Source organism: Gorilla gorilla, chromosome 5, assembly GCF_029281585.2.
Source record: "Gorilla gorilla gorilla isolate KB3781 chromosome 5, NHGRI_mGorGor1-v2.1_pri, whole genome shotgun sequence".
Taxonomy (NCBI): domain Eukaryota; kingdom Metazoa; phylum Chordata; class Mammalia; order Primates; family Hominidae; genus Gorilla; species Gorilla gorilla.
In genome coordinates this window covers 41,562,632-41,582,501 of record NC_073229.2, presented here as the reverse complement: position 1 = coordinate 41,582,501, position 19,870 = coordinate 41,562,632, and the positions used below count along the sequence as shown (strand labels likewise).

Here is a 19,870-nt window from a genome sequence, read left to right as displayed (position 1 = left end):
GTGTGCAAAGTGACGTCAGGAGAAAGCATTGGCTTTGGGGCGTATGAATCAGATTGCATGGGTTCTTGGTTGAATGGAAGACAGTGGAAAGGGATGATGTAGAGACATTAGAGAATAAAGGGCCATTTGTTTTATTACAAGGTTTTCAGTCTTATAGATCAGAGATTCTTCTGAGGCTTTCCTAAGACCTCTAGGCATTAGAATTACCCGTGGCTTTGGAAAGAAGCTCCTTTGGGTTAGGCTCTACTTTTTCTTTTAAACTCCTGCATCACTTAATTTATGCCTCTTTTTGAAGTATGTGCTACGACTTACCTATTTTCATCTCTGTCACCTCTATTTACTACGTGTCTTTCTTCTGGGAGTCATCATCAAAATCTTATCAATCACCTGACTCTTATTGGGCGTGGGGGCTGGTTGCTGGGGGCCTAGAGCAGTGGACTTGTGTGTAAGGGGGCTGCAGCAAAGGGAGATCAGGCATGGAGGGAGGCTCTGTAGGAACACATTTAACATGTCTGAGGACAAGGAGGGCCCACTAGTGTCTGGTTCACCATATGCCCAGCAGTTGTACACGTAGAGCCGGATAGGCCTAGGTAAGCATTGCTGTCAGGAATGCACTAATGAACAGGGATTTTGAAAAAAATAATTATTTTAGGTTCAAGGGTGCATGTGCAGGTTTGTTACATTGGTGAGTTGAATGTCATGAGGATTTGGTATACAGATTATTTCATCACCCAGGTAATCATAGCACCCAATGTGTGGTTTTTTGATCCTCACCCTCCTCCCACCCTCTACCCTCAAGTAGGCCCCAGGGTCTGTTATTCCGTTCTTTGTGTCCATGAGCACTCAGTGTTTAGTTCTCACTTATAAGCGAGAGCATGTAGTATTTGGTTTTCTGTTCCTGGGGTTAGTTTGCTTAGGATAATGGCCTCATGGAAGGATGTTAAGCAGAGAAGTAAAATGGGATGTATTTTTGTTGGTTTAGAAAAAGACCAAACAATAATATGAAGATTAAGTTGATGAAGAACAAATCTGAAGGTAAGGAGAATAGTTAGGAAGTCATCTTACTAGAATGAGAGAGAGAAGAAAGCTTGAACTATGACAGAGCAGGAAATGGAGAGAAGTGACATAAAAAGCTTTAAGGCATTTGTGACAGGTGTGTGCGTGTGTATCTGTGTGTGTGTGTGTGTGCGCAGCTTTGTGTGTATCTGTGTCTGTGTATGTGTGTAGCTGTATGTGTGTGTATGTAGCTCTGTGTGGTATGTGTGAGTGCCTGTAGCTCTGCATGTATGTGTACATGTGTGTATCTGTGTCTGTATCTCTAGCTCCGTGTATCTCTGTGTGTCAATGTATGTCTGTGTGTCTGTAGCTCCATATGTGTATATCTGTGTGTATGTGTGTGTTTGTAGTTCTGTGTATCTGTGTTGCATATGTGTGTCAGTCTCTAGCTCCATGTGTTTGTGTCTGTGTATTGTGTCTCTATCTGTGTTTGTCTGCATGTGTGCACATATGTATCTCTGGTGTGTGTGCTTGTGTATATCTGTATGTGTGTGTCTCTGTGTGAGAGGAGTGGTTAGATAGAAGATGTTTTAGTCGCTGGCTTGAATGGGTGGGCTAAGTCTAATAGATTGATAAGGGAACACCGCAAGAGGAACAGGTGTAATGGGAAAGATAATGAGTGGTGATTGTGTGGATGTGAGGTGCCTCTAAGTCACTGTGAGACATCTAGGTGAAGAGGTCCACAGTTGTTTCTGTCTAGTAAATGTCTCTTGTTGTTGTTCGTCTTAATCTAAGCATGTGAAATTTATATTACTCAGAGATGGTGGTAAAACTTATTTTACAAGATACATATCAGGAACTAAAACGTTAATTCATTCTTATTTTTTTCTGATTTACATTACAGCCATATGATTAAAATGTATGGTTATTTGGGCAATTTGTTAACCCAATCTGGATAAGATGTGGGCAAAAATTAACGTAAAATTATTCCCTCTTCAACAGCTATTTGTTTATCTAGGATTTTTTTCTTAGGTTTTTAACCTAAGAAACTGGAATAACTATTCCAAGGATAAAAAATTCTTTCTATTTTTATTTCTGGCAACTATTTTTATACTATACATATGAACATTTCAAATTTCTACACAGGTAAAATTCAAAAAACAAATTAATTTTATGATATCAGATAAATTGATGTGAAAATTCAACATATTAGATAAAGATTAGAAAAAATACAAGCTTCATTGTTTCATATTGTCTTAAATACTATACAGCTAGAAACTACAAGTTGCCTTTTAGAAAAATGTACTATTATAATTTTCATATAGGTTTTAAAATAGTTTCAATAAAATAATTTAGAAAATATAACTTATGTTTAAATATTTTTAATAGTAATTACATTGATATTTAATTATCTAGGAACATGACTCTGCATTCAGAAAGGCATAAATTGTGGTTGTGACAATTTGACATTTTAAAACAACAAAGACAGGCAATATTTTAGCTGTGTTTTAGGCTAAGCTAGTCAAAGGTAGAAGTTAAATCTATGTGAATTCTGGGGCTTAGATTCAAAATCTTCAATAAAGAATTTAATGAAAGATGAGTTGATGGTATTTTGCAATAAGATTTAATGCATCTAGCATATTCTCTTAATTTATTTAGAACAAAAGTACTTTACATAATGTAAACAGTCTCTCTGCTGTGTCTAATGCATTCAGGACACAGGAGTTAATTAGTAACTATGGTAACTCTTAGGCCTCCAAAGTCAAAATCTGGTGGAAATTCTTAGCTGACAATAGATAGCTCCATAATGTGCTTTCAGCTTTCATGAAAAATAATAAGCTAATAAGCTTTCTAAAGAAGATGGTGTTTGGGGATTGAAGATATGATACTGAATTGACATAGACTTTTTTTTTTTTTAATCTTTTTCTTCCTAAAATCTCCATATGAGCAGGCATATGGGTCCAGATAAATGTTTCTCACTGAGGTGTTAAAAGTGAAAAAACAACAGATAATGAAGATCAAAATGAAAGAGGTGTTTTGGGACAGTTACCTAATAACATAGTGTCAGTGTTTTGTTGCTTTGAGAAGCCCTTTATCCTTGCATAGATCATAAAATAGGATTATCTCTCAAATAGTTTAAGTATTAGATTTACAGGTGTTTAAAAAATTTTCCCCCACAAAATTCGGATCAAGGAAAAAGCATCCTTTTAAAGGTTTGTTTTATTTTGAGACGGAGTCTCACTCTGTTGCCCAGGCTGAAGTGCAGTGGCGTGATCTCGGCTCACTGCAACATCTGCCTCCTGGGTTCAGGCGATTCTCCTGCCTCAGCCTCCCGAGTAGCTGGGATTACAGATGCCTGCTACCATGCCCAGATAATTTTTGCATTTTTAGTAGAGACAGGGTTTCACCATGTTGGCCAGGCTGGTCTCGAACTCCTGGCCTAAGGTGATCTGCCTGCCTCGGCCTCCCAAAGTGCTGAGATTACAGGCGTGAACCACTGCACCCAGCCCCTGTTTCCCTTTTATAGCCACATCTACCTATTTCCCACATCTAATCCTTTCTTAACCACTAGCAAACACTAATCTGTTGTCAATTTCCATCATTTTCCACTTCAAGAATGTTATAAAAATCTTACATGATTCAAGAATCATATAATATTTAAACTTTTGGGATGGGGTTTTTTCCCCACACAGCATAATTTTCCAAACATTAATCCAGGTTACTACATGTATTAGTAATTATTTCCGTTTTATTGCTAAACATTATTCCATGGTATAGATGTACCATCGTTTAATTATCCATTGAGGGACATCTGGGTTGTTTCCAGTTTGGGGCTATTAGAAATAATGCTGATATAAATATCTGTGTCTAGGTTTTTATGTGAACATAAGTTATCATTTCTCTGGGATAAATGCCTAGGAGTGCAGTTGCTTGGTTGTGTGATATCACTTGCTTAGTTTTTAAACAAACTGCCAAACTGTTTTCCAGAGGGACTGTACTATTTTACATTCTTACCAACAATTTATGTATTTCTCCATTGCCTTGCGAGCATTCGTTTTTGTCATTATTTTTCATTGTAGTCACTCTAGTAGTGTGTATTGGTATCAAATTATAATTTTAATTCGCATTCCCCTAATGGCCAGTGATATTGAACATCTTTCAGTGTGTTTTCTATCTGTATATATTCAGTAAATATAACTTCATGTCTTCTGCCCACATTCTAACAATTTCTTAAAATTGTTGAGTTTTCAGAATTCTTTATATACTCTAGATGCGAATCCTTTGTCAAATATGTGGTTTGCAAATATTTTCTCGTAGCCTGTAGCTTGTCATTTTATCTCAACAGGTTCTTTTTTAGAGAAAAAGCTTTTCATGTTGACAAAGTCCAGTTTATTAGATCGTGGTTCTGTTTTCAAGAGTTTAAGAATGCTTTGCTTAGCCTAGATCCCAAAGATTTTATCCTGTGTTTTCATCTTAAAGTTTTATATTTGTTTGTAGGCTATTTTGAGTTAATTTTTGTATGAGATGTGAGACTTAGGCAAAGATTTGATTTTTATGTCTCTGAATAGCCAATTGCTAAAGCATCATTTTTTGAAAAGGCTACATTTTCTCCCTTGAATTGTATTTGTGGATTTGTCAAAAATAAGTCATACATATTTGATGGTGGTATTTATGGGTTTTTATTCTGTTCCACTGGTCTATGTGTCTCTTTTTCTGCCAATGCCACATAATCTTTCAATTGCTATAATGGTATAGGAAATCTTTAAATCTGACACACTGATTTTTCCCACTTTATCCTTTTTCACATTTGTTTTAGCTATTCTTGTTCCTCTCTTTTTCCAAATAAATTTTTAATTTTGTCTATTTCTACAAAAATGTTACTGTCATTTATATATGAATTGCCTAAAACTTGTATATCAATTTAAAAAGAAAATATTTTTTTATTAAGTCTTAACAATCCACGAACATGGTAAGCCTCTCCATTTTAGACTATAATAGCTTTCATCAATGCAGTGTAATTATTGGCATGTAAACAGTCTACATTTTTATTAGTTACAACTAAGTATTTAATTTTTAAATGACTACTTGGCAGTATGTTTTTAATATTTGTGTCCATGTGTTTATACTAGTATACTGAAATTTCATTGATTTTTGTATGTTTATTTCATCTCCTGTGATCTTATTAAACTTACTAATTCTAGAAGTTTTTCGTTGGTATCTTTTATGGAGGCAATTGTTATCTGCAAATAAAGTCAGTTTTATCTTTTTTTTTCCAATTGGTATACCTTTCATTTCCTTTTCTTGCCTTATTGGGCTGTCTAGAGCTTAGAGCACTATTTTTTTGCGTATAACTATTTTTGTTCTGAAATTTTTAATTTTTTTATTTCAATAGGTTTTTTGGGAACAGGTGGTGGTTAGTTACATGAATACGTTCTTTAGTGGTGAATTCTGAGATTTTGGTGCATCCATCACGCAAGCAGACTACACTATACCCAGTGTGTAGTCTTCTATCCGTCGCCACCCTGCACACCTTCCCCCAAGTCCCCAAAGTCCAATGTGTCATTCTTATGCCTTTGCAGCCCCATAGCTTAGCTCCCACATATCAGTGAGAACATGTGATGTTTGGTTTTCGATTCCTGCATTACTTCACTTAGAATAATAGTCTCCAATTCTATCCAGGTTGCTGTGAATGCCATTATTTCATTCTTTTTTTATGGCCGAGTCATATTCCATGGTATGCATATACCACATTTCCTTTATCCACTCATTATTTGATGGGGATTTGGGCTAGTTTCATGTTTGCAATTACAAATCATGCTGCTATAAACATGCCTGTGCAAGTATCTTTTTCGTGTAATGACTTATTTTCCTATGGGTAGATACCCAAGAGTGACATTGCTATATCAAAATGTAGATCTACTTTTAGTTTTTTTAAGGAATCTCCACACAGTTTTTCATAGTGGTTGTACTAGTTTACATTCCCACTGACAATTTAAAAGTGTTCCCTTTTCACCTCATCCAAGCCAACATCTATTTTTTTTAATTTTTTTTGATTATGAGAATTCTTGCAGGAATGAGGTGGTATTGCATCATGGTTTTGATTCGCATTCCCTGGTAATTAATGATGTTGAGCAATTGATTTGCATTCCCTGATAATTAATGATGTTAATGATGCCCTTAACCCACTTTTTGATGGGATTGTTTGTTTTTTCTTGCTGATTTGAGTTCTTTGTAGCTTCTGGATATTAGCCTTTTGTTGGATACATAGATTGTGAGCATTTTCTCCCACTCTGTGGGTCGTCTAACTCTGCTGATTTCTTTTGCTGTGGGAGAGCTTTTTAGATTAAGTTTCATCTGTTTGTTTTTGTTGCATTTGCTTTTGGATTAGTGGTCATGAAGTCTTTGCCTAAGTCAGTGTCTAAAAGGATTTTTCTGATATTATCTTCTGGAATCTTTATGGTTTCAGGTCTTATACTTAAGTCTTTGATCAATTTTGAGTTGATTTTTGTATAAGATGAGAGACGAGGATCCAGTTTCATTCTTCTACAGGTGGCTTGCCAATTATCCCAGCATCTTTTGTTGAATAGGGTGTTATTTCCCCACTTCATGTTTTTGTTTGCTTTGTCAAAGATCAGTTGGCTGTAAGTATTTCTGCGTTCTCTACTCTGTTCCATTGGTCTATGTGCCTATTTTTATACTAGAGCCGTGCTGTTTGGGTGATTGTGGCCTTACAGTATAGTTTGAGGTCAGGGAATGTGTTGTCTCCAGAGTTGTTCTTTTTGCTTAGTCTTGCTTTGGCTATGTGGGTTCTTTTTTAGTTCCATATGAATTTTAGGATTTTTCTTAGTTCTGTGAAAAATGATGGTGGTGTGTTGATGAGAATTGCATTGAATTTGTAGATTGCTTTTGGCAGTATGGTCATTTTCACAGTACTGATTCTACCCATCCATGAGCATAGAATGTGTTTCCATTTGTTTGTGTTGTCTGTGACTTCTTTCAGCAGTGTTTTGTAGTTTTCCGCATAGTGGTTCTTCACATCCTTGGTTAAGTATATTCCTAAGTATTTTACTTTATTTTTTTGTATCTATTGTGGAAGGGACTGAGTTCTTGATTTGATTTGCAGCTTCGTTGCTTTTGGTGTATAGCAGAGCAACTGATTTGTGTACATTAATTTTGTATCCAGAAACTTTGCTGAATTCATTTACTAGTTCTAGGAGCTTTTTGGATGAGTCTTTAGGATTTTTTAGGTATATGATCATAACATCAGCAAACAGTGAGTTTGACTTCCTCTTTAGCAATTTGGATGCCCTTTATTTCTTTCTGTTCCATAATTGCTCTGGCTAGGACTCCCAGTAGTATGTTGAATAGAAGTAGTGAGAGTGAGCGTCCTTGTATTGTTCAAGTTTTCAGGGGCAATGCTTTCAACTTCTCCCCATTCAGTATAATGTTGGCTGTGGGTTTGTCATAGATGACTTTTATTATGTTAAGGTATGTCCCTTCTATGCCAAGTTTGCTGAGGGTTTTAATCATGTAGGGATGCTGGATATTGTCAAATGCTTTTTCTGTGTCTATTGAGATGACTGTAATTTTTGTTTTTAATTCTGTTTATGCAGTCTATGACAATTACTGACTTACATATGTTAAACCATGCCTGCATCCCTGGTATGAAACACACTTGATCACGGTGGCTTATCTTTCTTGATATGCTGTTGAATTCAGTTTTCTAGTATTTTGCTGAGGATTTTTGCATCTATATTCATCAGGGGTATTGGTCTGTAGTTTTGTTTTTTTCTTTTTTTTTTTTTTTTTTGAGACAGAGTCTCACTGGGTCACCCAGGCTGGAGTGCAGTGGCGTGATCTTGGCTCACTGCAACCTCTGCCTCCCTGGTTCAAGTGATTCTCCTGCCTCAGCCTCCCAGGTAGCTGGGACTACAGGCACCTGCCACCAAGCCTAGCAAATTTTTTTTTTTGTACTTTAGTGGAGACGGGGTTTCACTATGTTGGCCAGGCTGGTCTTGAACTCCTGACCTTGTGATCCACCCACCTCGGCCTCCCAAAGTGCTGGGATTACAGGCATGAGCTACCGCACCCAGCCTAGTTTTCTTCACTTGTTATGTCATTCCCTGGTTTTGGTATTAGGGTGATACTAGCTTCATAGAATGATTTAGGGAGGATTTCCTCTTTATCTTGTGGAATGGTGTCAGTAGGATTGGTACCAATTCTTTTTTGAATGACTGATAGAATTCAACTGTGAATCTATCTGGTCCTGGTCTTTTTTTGTTGCTGGTAATTTTTGAATTAACATTTCAATCTCACTGCTTGTTATTGGTCTGTTCAGAGATTCTATATCTTCCTGGTTTAATCTAGAAGGGTTGTATATTTCCAGGAATTTATCCATCTCCTTTAGGTTTTCTAGTTTTTGCACGTGAAGGTGTTTGTAGTATCCTTGAATAATCTTTTGTATTTCTGTGGTATCAGTAGTAATGGCTCCCATTTCATTTCTATTTGAGCTTATTTGGATCTTTTCTCCTTTCCTGGTTATTCTTGATTATAGTCTATAAATTTTATTTATTTTTTTCAGAGAACTAGCTTTTTGATTCATTTCTTTTGTATGTTTTTAATTTCATTTAGTTCTGCTCTGATTGTCATTCTTTTTTTCTTATGCTGGGTTTTGATTGCTCTTGTTTCTCCAGTTCTGTGAGGTGTGACCTTAGATTGTCTATTTGTGCCTACTTTTTGATGTGGGCATTTAATGCCATTAACTTTCCTCTTAGCACCGCTTTTGATATATCCTAGAGGTTTTGATAAGTTGTGTCACTATTATCATTCAGTTCAAGTAATTTTTAAATTTCTATCTTGATTTCATTGTTGACCCAACAATTATTCAGGAACAGGCATTTAATTTCCATGTATTTGCATGTTTTTGAGGGTTTCTTTTGGAATTGATGTCCAATTTTATTCCACTGTGGTCTGAGAGAGTACTGGATATAATTTTAATTTTCTTAAATTTACTGAGACTCATTTTGTGGCCTATTATATGGCCTGTCTTAGAGAATGTTCCATGTGCTGATGAATAGAATGTATATTCTGCAATTGTTGGGTAGAATGTTTCGTAAATAAATCTTAATTCCATTTGTTGTAGGGTATAGCTTAGGTTCATTGTTTCTTTATTGACTTTCTTTCTTGATGATGTGTTTAGTGCTGTCAGTGGAGTATTAAAATCCCCCACTATTATTGTGTTGCTGTCTCTCTCATTGCTTAGGCCCAGTAGTAACTGCTTTATAAATTTGAAAGCTTCAGTGTTAGGGGCATACATACTTAGAACTGTGATATTTTCCTGTTGGACTAGTCCTTTTATCATTATATCCCTCTTTGTCTTTTTAAACTGCTGTTGCTTTAAAGTTTTGTCTGATACAAGAATAGCTACTCCTGCTCACTTTCTGTGTCCATTTGCATGGAATATCTTTTCCACCCCTTTACCTTAAGCTTATGTGAGTCCTAATGTGTTATGTGAGTCTCCTGAAGACAGCAGAAACTTGGTTGGTGAGTTTTTATCAATTCTGCCATTAAGCATCTTTTAAGTGGAGTGTTTAGGCCATTTACATTCAATGTGAGTATTGAGATGTGAGGTACTATTCTGTTCATTGTGCTATTTGTTGCCTGAATACCTTTTTTTCCATTGTGTTATTGATTTATAGGTCCTGTGAGATTTATGCTTTAAGGAGGTTCTATTTTGGTATATTTCAAGGATTTCTTTCAAGATTTAGAGCTCCTTTTAGCAGTATTGGTAGTATTGGCTCGGTAGTTGTGAATTCTTTCAGTATTTGTCTGTCTGGAAAAGACTATCTTTTCTTCACTTATGAAGCTTAGTTTCACTGTATACAAAATTCTTGGCTGGTAATTGTTTAAGGAGGCTAAAAATAAGTCCCCAATCCCTTCTATCTTGTGGGGTTTCTGCTGAGAACTCTGTTACTCTGATAGGTTTCTCTTTATAGTTTACCTCTACCTTTTGCCTCACAGCTCTTAAGATTCTTTCCTTCATCTTGACTTTAGATAACCTGATGACTATGTTCCTACGCAATGATCTTTCTGTGATGAATTCCCAGGTGTTCTTTGAGCTTCTTGTATTTGGAGATCTAGATCTCTAGCAAGTCCAGATAAGTTTTCCTTGATTATATTCTCAAATATGTTTTCTGAACTTTTAGATTTATCTTCTTCCTCAGGAACACCATTCTTAGGTTTGGACATTTAAAATAGTCCCAAACATCTTGGAGGCTTTATTTTTTTTGAAATTCTTCCTTTTTTGTCTTTGACAGATTGGGTTAATTTGAAAACCTTCTCTTTGAGCTCTGAAGTACTTTCTTCTGCTTGTTCAATTCTATTGCTGAGACTTTCCAGTGGATTTTGCATTTCTCTAAGTGTGTCCTTGATTTCCAGAAGTTATGATTGTTTTTTATTCTATTTTACTGAAGCATTTTCCTTTCATATCCTGTATCATGTTTTTGATTCTTTAATTTGAACTTTACCTTTCTCTAGTGACTCCTTGATTAGCTTAATAATTGACCTTCTGAATTCTTTTTCTGGCAATTCAGAGATTTTGTCTTGATTTTGATCCATTGCTGGTGAGCTAGTATGATCTTTTGGGGATGTTAAAGAACCTTGTTTTGTCATATTACCAGAGTTGTTTTTCTGGTTCATTCTCACTTGGGTAGACTATGTCAGAGGGAAGATCTGGGATTCAAGGGCTGCTGTTAGGATTCTTTTGTCCCACAGGGTCCTTCCTTGATGCAATGTTCTCCCTTTTCCTCTAGGAATGGGGTTTCCTGAGAGCTGAACTGTAGTGATTATGCTCTTCTGGGTCTAGCCACCCAGCAGAACTACTGGGCTCTGAGCTGGTACTGGGGAGGGTCTGCAAGGAGTCCTGTGATGTGATCTGTCTTCAGGTCTTGCAGCTGTGGATACCAGCACCTGCTCTGGTGGAGGTAGCAGGGGAGTGAAGTGGACCCTGTGAAGGTCTTTGGTTGTTTTTTGTCTAGTGCACTGGTTTTGTGTTGGTTGCCCTCTAGCTAGGAGGTGGTGCTTTCAAGAGTGCATCAGTTACGGCCCTGTAAGGAGAATGCAAACTTGCTCTAGGGATACCTGGTTAAGCATTCAGGTTTCTCAGGCAGGGCCATAGAGCTCCCAAGACATTATGACCTTTGTCGTCAGCTACCAGGGCGGGTTGAGAAAGACCATCAGGTGGGAACAGGGATAGGGGTGTCCGAGCTCAGCCGCTTCATGAGCTGGACTTGTTGTGGCTGCTGTGGAGGATGGGAATGTGGTTCCCAGTCTATTAGAGTTATATTCCCAGGGAGATTATGGTTGCCTCTGCTGAGTCATACAGGTAGCCAGGAAAATGGGGGAACGCCGGCAGTCACAGGCCTCACCCCACTCCCACCCAGCCTGCAGTCCTAGAGGAACTCCCACTGTGCCCCCACAACAGCACTGAGTCTGTTTCCAGGCAGCTGGTGCCCAGAGTTGAGAACTTACCCCAGACCATGAACCTCCCCATTGAGAAAACAAGCAAATTCAGTTTTTTGGCATCTCAAGGAACTGTACTGGTGATCCAGTTCCTTCAAAGGGTCTGTGGATTCTCTCAGCTTTCCTGGTGTATGTTCCTGTGGTAGTTCTTGGAGCCAAAGTTCACTATATGAGTCTCCACATGCTGTTCTGTTCATCCGAGTGGGAGCTGCAAGCTAGTACTGCCTCCTATCTGCCATCTTAATCTCCTTCCCTTTCAGCACTATTGAATAAATGTGATGAGAATGGACATCCTTGCTTTATTCTCTATTTGGGTAAGGGCTTAAGTTTTTCCTCATTAAGAATAATGTTACTGGCCAGGCGGGGTGGCTCATGCCTGTCATCTCAGAACTTTGGGAGGCTGAGACGGGCAGATCACCTGAGGTTAGGAGTTCGAGACCAGCCTGGCCAACATGGCAAGACCCCATCTCTACTAAAAATACAAAAATTAGTCGGGTGTGGTGGTACCTGCCTGAATCCCAGCTACTGGGGAGGCTGAGGCAGGAGAATCACTTGAACCCAGGGGAGGAGAGATTGCAGTGAGACAAAATAGCACCGCTGCACTCCAGCCTGGGTGACAGAGCAAGACTCTATCTCAAAAAAAAAAAAAAGAAAAAAAAAATAATGTTACTATTAGATGTTTTTTTTTTTTCTTTTGGAAATGATCTTTATCAAGCTAAGGGTGTTTCTGTTTTTTGAGAGTTTTTATCATGAATAAGTGCTGAATTATATTAAATGCCTTTCCTGTATTGATCAATCTCATGAATTTTACCCTTTATTTTGTTAATATAGTGGATTTCACTGATTTGTTTCAAATATTGAGCTAACCTTACATGTCTGGAATAAACTACTCTTAGCTCTAGTGTATATTTTTCTATATATATGTTACAAAGTCTATTGGATATTTTTTGGTTAAAAATATTGCGCCTATATTCTTGAAGGCTATTGGTTTATCGTTTTCACTTTTTGTATTATCTTGTCTGATTATGGGGTACAGAAATTCTAGGTTCATATAATGAACTGGGGAGTATTCCCTCTTCTATGTGGAAGAGATTGTGTAGAATTAGTGTTAAGCTTTACAAAGAATTATCCAGTGAAACCATCTGGGCTTGGTAGTGTCTTTTTTAGGAGTTTTGAAATTATTTATGTAATTTCCTTATTAGTTATAGGGCTATTCAAATGAACTATTTTATATTAAGTAAATTGTGATAGTTTGTGTTTGAGGAATTGGTTCATTTCATCTATCAAATTTATATAGAGAGAGTTATCGGTATTTTTACTATTCCTTTGTAGTCTCTTGTGTCTATAGTGATAGCTCCTGTTTCACTCCCAATTTTTGTAATTTATGTTTTGTTTTCAGTCTTGCTAGAAGTTTGATACTTTTACAGATTTTTTGTTGTTGTTGTTCCTTCGGTCCCAAGTTCTATAGCCAGTCAGGCTTTCTTTTCTCCAACTTTGAGGGTTTTTCAAAAATGTTAGTTTTATATATGTTATGTCTAAAGTTTTAGTTGTACCTAGTGGGATAAATAAGGAAAATATATCTATTTCATTTTTCCAGAAGTGAAATGTCAAATTTTATTTTGTGATGCATTTCTAACTCTCTCAAGTATTGCAAGATTCTGATGGTTCTCCCTTTTGCCATTGAAGCCAGGATAAACATTCAGTTTTCATAATTCAGTAAAGGGAAGCCATTGGAGAGAGTACTTTTTCTCCATCTTTGTATGATTGTGGTAGCAGTTATGAGTTCCAAACCAAACTCTCTGAACTGGGCAGTGACAACTACCTGAAATCATGGCGTGACTTCAGAAAGACATTTGGCCTTTTTCGTAGATCAGATGTAAAGGATCATATGGCATCATCCCCATTGGGCTAAGCAGTTAAAGCCTCAGAGTTGAAGGGACTCAGAGGCTAAATGGAAAGATTTCTCTGTACACTAACCCTAATTCTACCAAGCTATGTCAAGAAGCGTTTTTTTGTTGTTGTTTTTAGTGATAAAGTGGTAAATTTCCCTAAGTTTTAAAAATTGGAACATTAGTGACGTTTAATAGTGAAGCAAATGATTGAGAGAAAAGGGGAATAGGGTGAAAAATTAGAAGGGAGATGCAGAAGAAAAAGCAGAAGATAAAGAGTAGCCTTGGCAAAAATGATGTCTGATTAATTGGAAAGCTCAAAGGGAGTGTAAGTGAAATAGGAGTGGGAGACTCACGCACACGGTAAGACAGGATATGGGTGGTGACAAGTGGTGAGGGAGGATACCACCTCCACAGAGGAGCTGCTCCAGTGGACAAGAGACATCTTAGAGGGATGGAAGTCAGGAGGACAGAGTTAGGGTCTCTAGCAAAGAATGTCAGAAATGACATTAGTTCGGCACATACACAGGATATCTGAGGAAAGTGAGAGAAGGCCTATTAGGCAAATGAACAATAACGATAACAAAAACCCAAAGTATTTTGAAATGAGGTCATTAAAGTTGATTGAAGAAGACATTTGGGATTACAACAAGGGGAAGATGACAGTTTCAAAGTAACTTAAAAGCACGAGGCTGGCCTGGGGCTCACCCCTGTAATCCCAGCACTTTGGGAGGCTGAGGCGGGTGGATCACCTGAGGTCAGAAGTTTGAGACCAGCCATGGTGAAACCCCGTCTCTACTAAAAATACAAAAAAATTAGCCAGACATGGTGGTGGGCACCTGTAATCCTAGCTACTCGGGAGGCTGAGGCAGGAGAATCACTTGAACCTGGGAGGCAGAGGTTGCAGTGAGCTGAGATCACACTGTTGAACTCCAGCCTGGGCAACAAGAGTGAAACTCCATCTCGGGAAAAATAAAAATAAAAAGGCACAAGGCTTCAGAAAACCAGGAATTAGGGTAAAACAAACTTCATAAAAGACAAAAACAAGTTCTTTTACATTGAGTGAATCTGAGTTTATGTATAAATATACATCTAAGATGCTCTAGAGGATGCACAAATGCCATCGTGTCCTATTCAAAAAGCTGTATAATGAGATAAGTACATAATAATTATAAAACATAACAGAATATAAAAGTGCCATAAAATAAGAGGAGAGAGAATCAAAAGAAGAGCGAAAGTCAACCCAAATGGAAGGAATTTATGAAGAAAAGCATGCTGGAGACAGGTCCTAAATCATGACTGGACTATGAATAGGAGAGAATGGGAAAGAGGCATTATAGGCAGGGAATAAGTATGTGCAAAGGCACAGAGGCAGGAGGTTTGGGGATGTTTAGTTAGTGGTAGTCAACCAGGGAAAAGTTATGTACATGGGAGGTAGTCTAAGAGGGAACTTTGGCGCCACTTGGTAGATGTCCTTGAATGTCAACACCCTACACAGAAGCCAAGGGACCTTCCTGGAACCCAAGTTTGATCTGGTCTTCACCAGTTAAAAGACTTAATCCACTTCCCCATTGCAGTTAGGATAATTTGAAAACTCTGTATTGGGACCCACAGGACCCTGCCTCTTGCCTCTGTCTTCTTTTAAAATTTGCCTGTGCTTCTGTTTCTGCTCATCACATTCTGATCCAGGTGGCTTTCTTGACATTTCTTTTTTAAAAAATTTTTAAGTTCAGGGGTACATGTGCAGGTTTGTTATATAGGTAAACTTGTGTCATGGGGGTTTGGTGTACAGATTACTTCATCACCCAGGCATTAAGCCTAGTACCCACTAGTGATTTTTCCTGATCTTTTCCCTCTTCCACCCTCTGATAGGCCCTAGTGTGTGTTCCTCTCTGTGCGTTCATGTGTTCTTATCATTTAGCTTCCACTTAAAAATGAGAACATGTGGTATTGGTTTTTTTGTTTCTGTTACTCTACTAAGGATAATGGCTTCCAGCTTCATCCATGTTCCTGCAAAGGACATGATCTCATCCTTTTTTATGGCTGCATAGTATTCCATGGTGTATATGTGCCACATTTTCTTTATCCAGTCTATTATTGTTGGGCATTTAGGTTGATTCTATGTTTTGGCTATCGTGAATAGTGCTGCAGTGAACATACCCATGCATGTGTCTTTATAATAGAACATTTTATGTCTTGGGAAGCTTCCTTTCTTTTCTAATCTTACAACTGTCTTATTTACCCCCTCAAGTGTATGCATAAATGTCACGTCCTCAAGAAAGCATTCCCTGACTCAAGGAAACCTGAATCAAGGCTAGGTTTCCTGCATCTCATATTCCCATTGTTCCTTTAATGTTTCTTTTAATACCAATTAAATATGCTCTTTAAGAAAACTTTTTTTTTGTTTTATTGTCTTTCTGATATGTTTCTCTCCCACTGGATCCATAAAAGAAAACCTTGTGTCTGTTTTGATTTTTTGTCTTCTTCATGGTTGTACCCTCTACTCCTAGCCAGGCACACAGTTGGCCCTCAATAAAAATTAATTGAATAAGTGAATGCCAGATTAAATACATGTTCTCACTGAAATAAGTGCTGAATAAACACTGAAAACATTTTAATGAGAATAAAAGAAAGTTGAAAGATGGTTTGTAACATAAAAATACAAGCGTGTCAAGAGATAGGCATGAGATTACAATTGTAGATCTTCCCAGTTTTGTGCTATCTCCATCCTTTTCTCATTGGCCGTTTGTCCTTTCTACTTAACACCCAGAGGTTACTGTGGCCTCCTCTTGATCTTGGCCCCACACTTCTATTTATCCTGGTTTAATGTTTCTCACAAAGACAGGTATATCTGTAGGTATATTCTTGGAGGTTGATATGTTTTATGAGAATTTTAAAATTTGAACTCCATTGTGATATTAATCTCAGTTATTTTGCCATTCCAAAACAGAAAACTTCTAATTTTTTTTGCTGAGATAATTAAAAATTTACAAGACATTGTCCTCGAATGGGACACCATTGTCCTTACACCAGCATCTCACAAACTAAAATGCATAGATTTTTCTTTTGTCTTTTTCTTTTTTCTTCCCTTTGCTTGGGTCTGTAGGTGACTCAAATTTTGAGAAACATTTGCCTGGACAGCAGCTAAGCTGAACAGTGAGATAGAAATGAGACAGCGTCCGGAAGGAAGCGGCTAACTATGGCGACTGCCACGGAGCAGTGGGTTCTGGTGGAGATGGTACAGGCGCTTTACGAGGCTCCTGCTTACCATCTTATTTTGGAAGGGATTCTGATACTCTGGATAATCAGACTTCTTTTCTCTAAGACTTACAAATTACAAGAAAGATCTGATCTTACAGTCAAGGAAAAAGAAGAACTGATTGAAGAGTGGCAACCAGAACCTCTTGTTCCTCCTGTCCCAAAAGACCATCGTGCTCTCAACTACAACATCGTTTCAGGATGGAGTCTTGCTCTGTCACCAGGCTGGAGTGCAGTGGTGCGATCTCGGCTCACTGCAACCTCCACCTCCTGGGTTCAAGCCATTCTCCTGCCTCAGCCTCCCGAGTAGCTGGGACTACGGGCACAAGCCACCATGCCCGCCTAATTTTTGTGTTTTCAGTAGAGACGGAGTTTCACCATGTTGGCCAGAATGATCTCGATCTCCTTTTTTTAACTAAAAAGTAAACTTTAATGTCGAAAATGCAAACTTGGGGAGGGCAGAAAGATCACACACAAGGCCGTCACTTCCCACTTGGAAGGTTGCACAGCAGCTGGGCAGAGACGCTCCTCACTTCCCAGACGGTGCAGGGGCTGGGCAGAGGTGCTCCTCCCTTACAAACGGTGAGGGGGCCGGGCAGAGGTGTTCCTCACTTTCCAGACAGGGTGGCGGCTGGGCAGAAGCACTCCTCACTTCCCAGATGGGACGGTGGCCAGGCAGAGGCGCTCCTCATTTCCCAGACGGTGAGGAGGCCGGGCAGAGGCACTCCTCACTTTGCAGACAGGACGGCGGCGAGGCAGAGGCACTCCTTACTTTCCATACAGGGCGGCAGCTGGGCAGAGGCGCTCCTCACTTACCATACTGTGAGGCGGCCGGGCAGAGGTGCTTGTCACTTCCCAGATGGGGTGGAGGCTGGGCAGAGGCGGTGCTCCTCCGCAATTCCCAGATGGTGGGCAGCTGGGCAGAGGCGCTTCTCACTTCCCAGACAGGGCACTGGCCAGGCAGAAGCGCTCCTCACTTCCCAGAGTGTAAGGGGGCCGGGCAGAGGCACTCCTCACTGCCCAGACGGGGCAGGGCCCGGGCAGAGGCACTTCTCACTTCCCAGACTGTGAGGCGGTTGGGCAGAGGCGCTTCTCACTTCCCAGACTGTGAGGCGGTTGGGCAGAGGCACTCATCACTTCCCAGACAGGGCGGGGGCCGGGCAGAGGTGCTCTTCACTGCCCAGACGGTGGGGCAGCTGGGCAGAGGTGCTCCTCACTTCCCAGACGGTGGAACAGCTGGGCAGAGGCGCTCCTCACTTCCCAGATGGTGCAGGCAGAGATGCTCCTCAGGTCTTAATCTCTTGACCTCCTGATCCATCCGCCTGGGCCTCCCAAAGTGCTGGATTACAGGCGTGAGCCACCACGCCTGCCCTGCCATCTCTTCTTTCTCCTCCTAAGCAGCTGTCTTAGTCTCATGAATTTTGATGTTCTACTTAACACTCTCACGTTCTTACGCATGTTGCCCTGCTGGAGGCGTCCTTCTCTTTGGGAAGCCTTACCCACCAACAGTGCCTCAGGAGATAGACATGGAAGCTTAGCTGGTGGGGGCCCCTCGTCTCTATCCCACCTCAGTTGCAGGGGAGGGGTCGGTTGCAGCTGCAGCGGTGGCTCCGACAGTTTTCTTTTGCGGGGCCTGTGGCCGGCAGCTCTGGGTGGAGAAGACCTACTTGATCCAAGAGCTGCAGGATCCTTGGGCTGCATGTCCTCCCCCACCATCAGCAAGCCTGGAGAGCTGGGCAGGTGGTCTTTACCCAGCACCTTCAAGGCTGCCTTCTCTGGCCACAGGGAGCAGCCCGGAACAGGGGCAGGGAGCACTGTTGGAAGTGGCTCAGGCTTCCCAAAGGGAAGGATGCCTCCAGCAGGGCTGTGTGAACTGGTGACTCCATGGCCCTTGGAGTAGAAACTCACTGCATGCACCTGGGCCTTGTCAGTCTGGTTCTTTTCTGTCAAGCTCTTGAGGTGGACATTTCCCTCCAAGGGCCTGGGATTGTACCAGGAGGAAGTGAGGTTTCCCTGAGTCTCCAGGGGCCTAGAGGTGGAGGCTGCTTCCCCATTGCTACAGGCGCCCGTTTTATTGTCCTCCTGCCCCTGGGTCTCTACCTGGTCTTTCACCTCCGTTGCTTCTTTGGGCTCTTCTGCCCTCACCTCCATCTTCGGGAGCCTGGCTGGGATCACCTGCTCATCTAATGAAGGAAGTTGAAGGTTAAACTTGCCTCTGAGAGGAGGGATCCTCACGGGGCTGAGGTGTCCAAACATCATGGAGTTACGAGCAGATAGCACGGGTTTCTTCCTTGAGGGGGCGCTCCAGACCACAGGAGGCAGGACCCTCTGTGGGGTGCCCGTGTTCCGAGGGATAAGACACAGCCTCATAGGGGCGCCGTCCCACCTGACTGGAAAAGAAGGCCCAAGATGTCGCTGACCGTTGAAGAGGAGTGGGGAACGGTCCCAGCTGCCCCGGGCAGGCACAGGTGCAGGAGCCGCGGGGTGAGCCCGGCCAGCTGGGAAGGCCTCACGGACAAGACGAGCAGGTTGCCGATGGCATGGCCAGGACCTGCGGCGGAACCAGGAACAAAATACGCTTAGTGAGTTGCCCATTTTGAGCGAGTTGTGCACAGACGAAACTAAGGGTCAGAAGCGGAGAGGATACTCCTAAGTCACCCACTTCTCTGTGGCCGGGTGCACACTGGGCATCTGGGAGTTTATGACATCACTATGGGGCTGATGACAGAGCCAGGGTGTGGAGGAGTGCTAAGGAGCCCAGCGAGGGTGCCTACAAGAGGAGTCAAAGGGCAAAGGGTGAGACCCTTCCACCGGTCCAGCTGGACTCTAGCCTCAGGGACGTCCTGCTCCTGGGGGCAGGTGTGTGGCCCTGGATGGGCCCCCCTGTGGGGCTATTAGGGGTGCGGGGCTGATCCGCCAGAGCCCTTCCACCTGGCGCCTGGCCCAGGTGCTGGCTGGCACCCAGTGGCCCTCTCTTGGCCGGCCCTGTCCCCTGGGTTACAGGGCCAGAACCTGGAAGCAGAGCGCAGGACCAGCCAGATCCTTCCAGGCTCCCCCGGGGCCTCTCCAGTGCCTCTGTGCCGCCTGGAGCCAGGCCTGCCTTCTCCATGGCTGCCGTGGCCTCAAGGGCTACCAGCCTCGCTCCGCAGGTTTCCAAAGAGAGGACGCGGTGCCCTGACCTGACTGGATGCGCCTCTTACCACATG

The 19,870-nt window shown here is 41.0% G+C and overlaps 1 protein-coding gene across 1 annotated transcript; it reads right to left on the bottom strand.

Moving 5' to 3' along the window:
• Positions 1 to 15,996: 15,996 nt before the first annotated feature.
• Positions 15,997 to 19,314, bottom strand: LOC101142993 (putative UPF0607 protein ENSP00000332738). Its single transcript, XM_031012546.3, has one exon. The coding sequence runs from the start codon at positions 19,257 to 19,259 to the stop codon at positions 18,009 to 18,011; it is 1,251 nt and encodes a 416-aa protein (XP_030868406.1). The 5' UTR covers positions 19,260 to 19,314; the 3' UTR covers positions 15,997 to 18,008.
• Positions 19,315 to 19,870: the final 556 nt, after the last annotated feature.

Coding starts and splice junctions, on each gene's coding strand:
- LOC101142993 (XM_031012546.3), bottom strand. CDS start 19,259: ATGGGCAACTCACTAAGCGTATTTTGTTCCTGGTTCCGCCGCAGGTCC.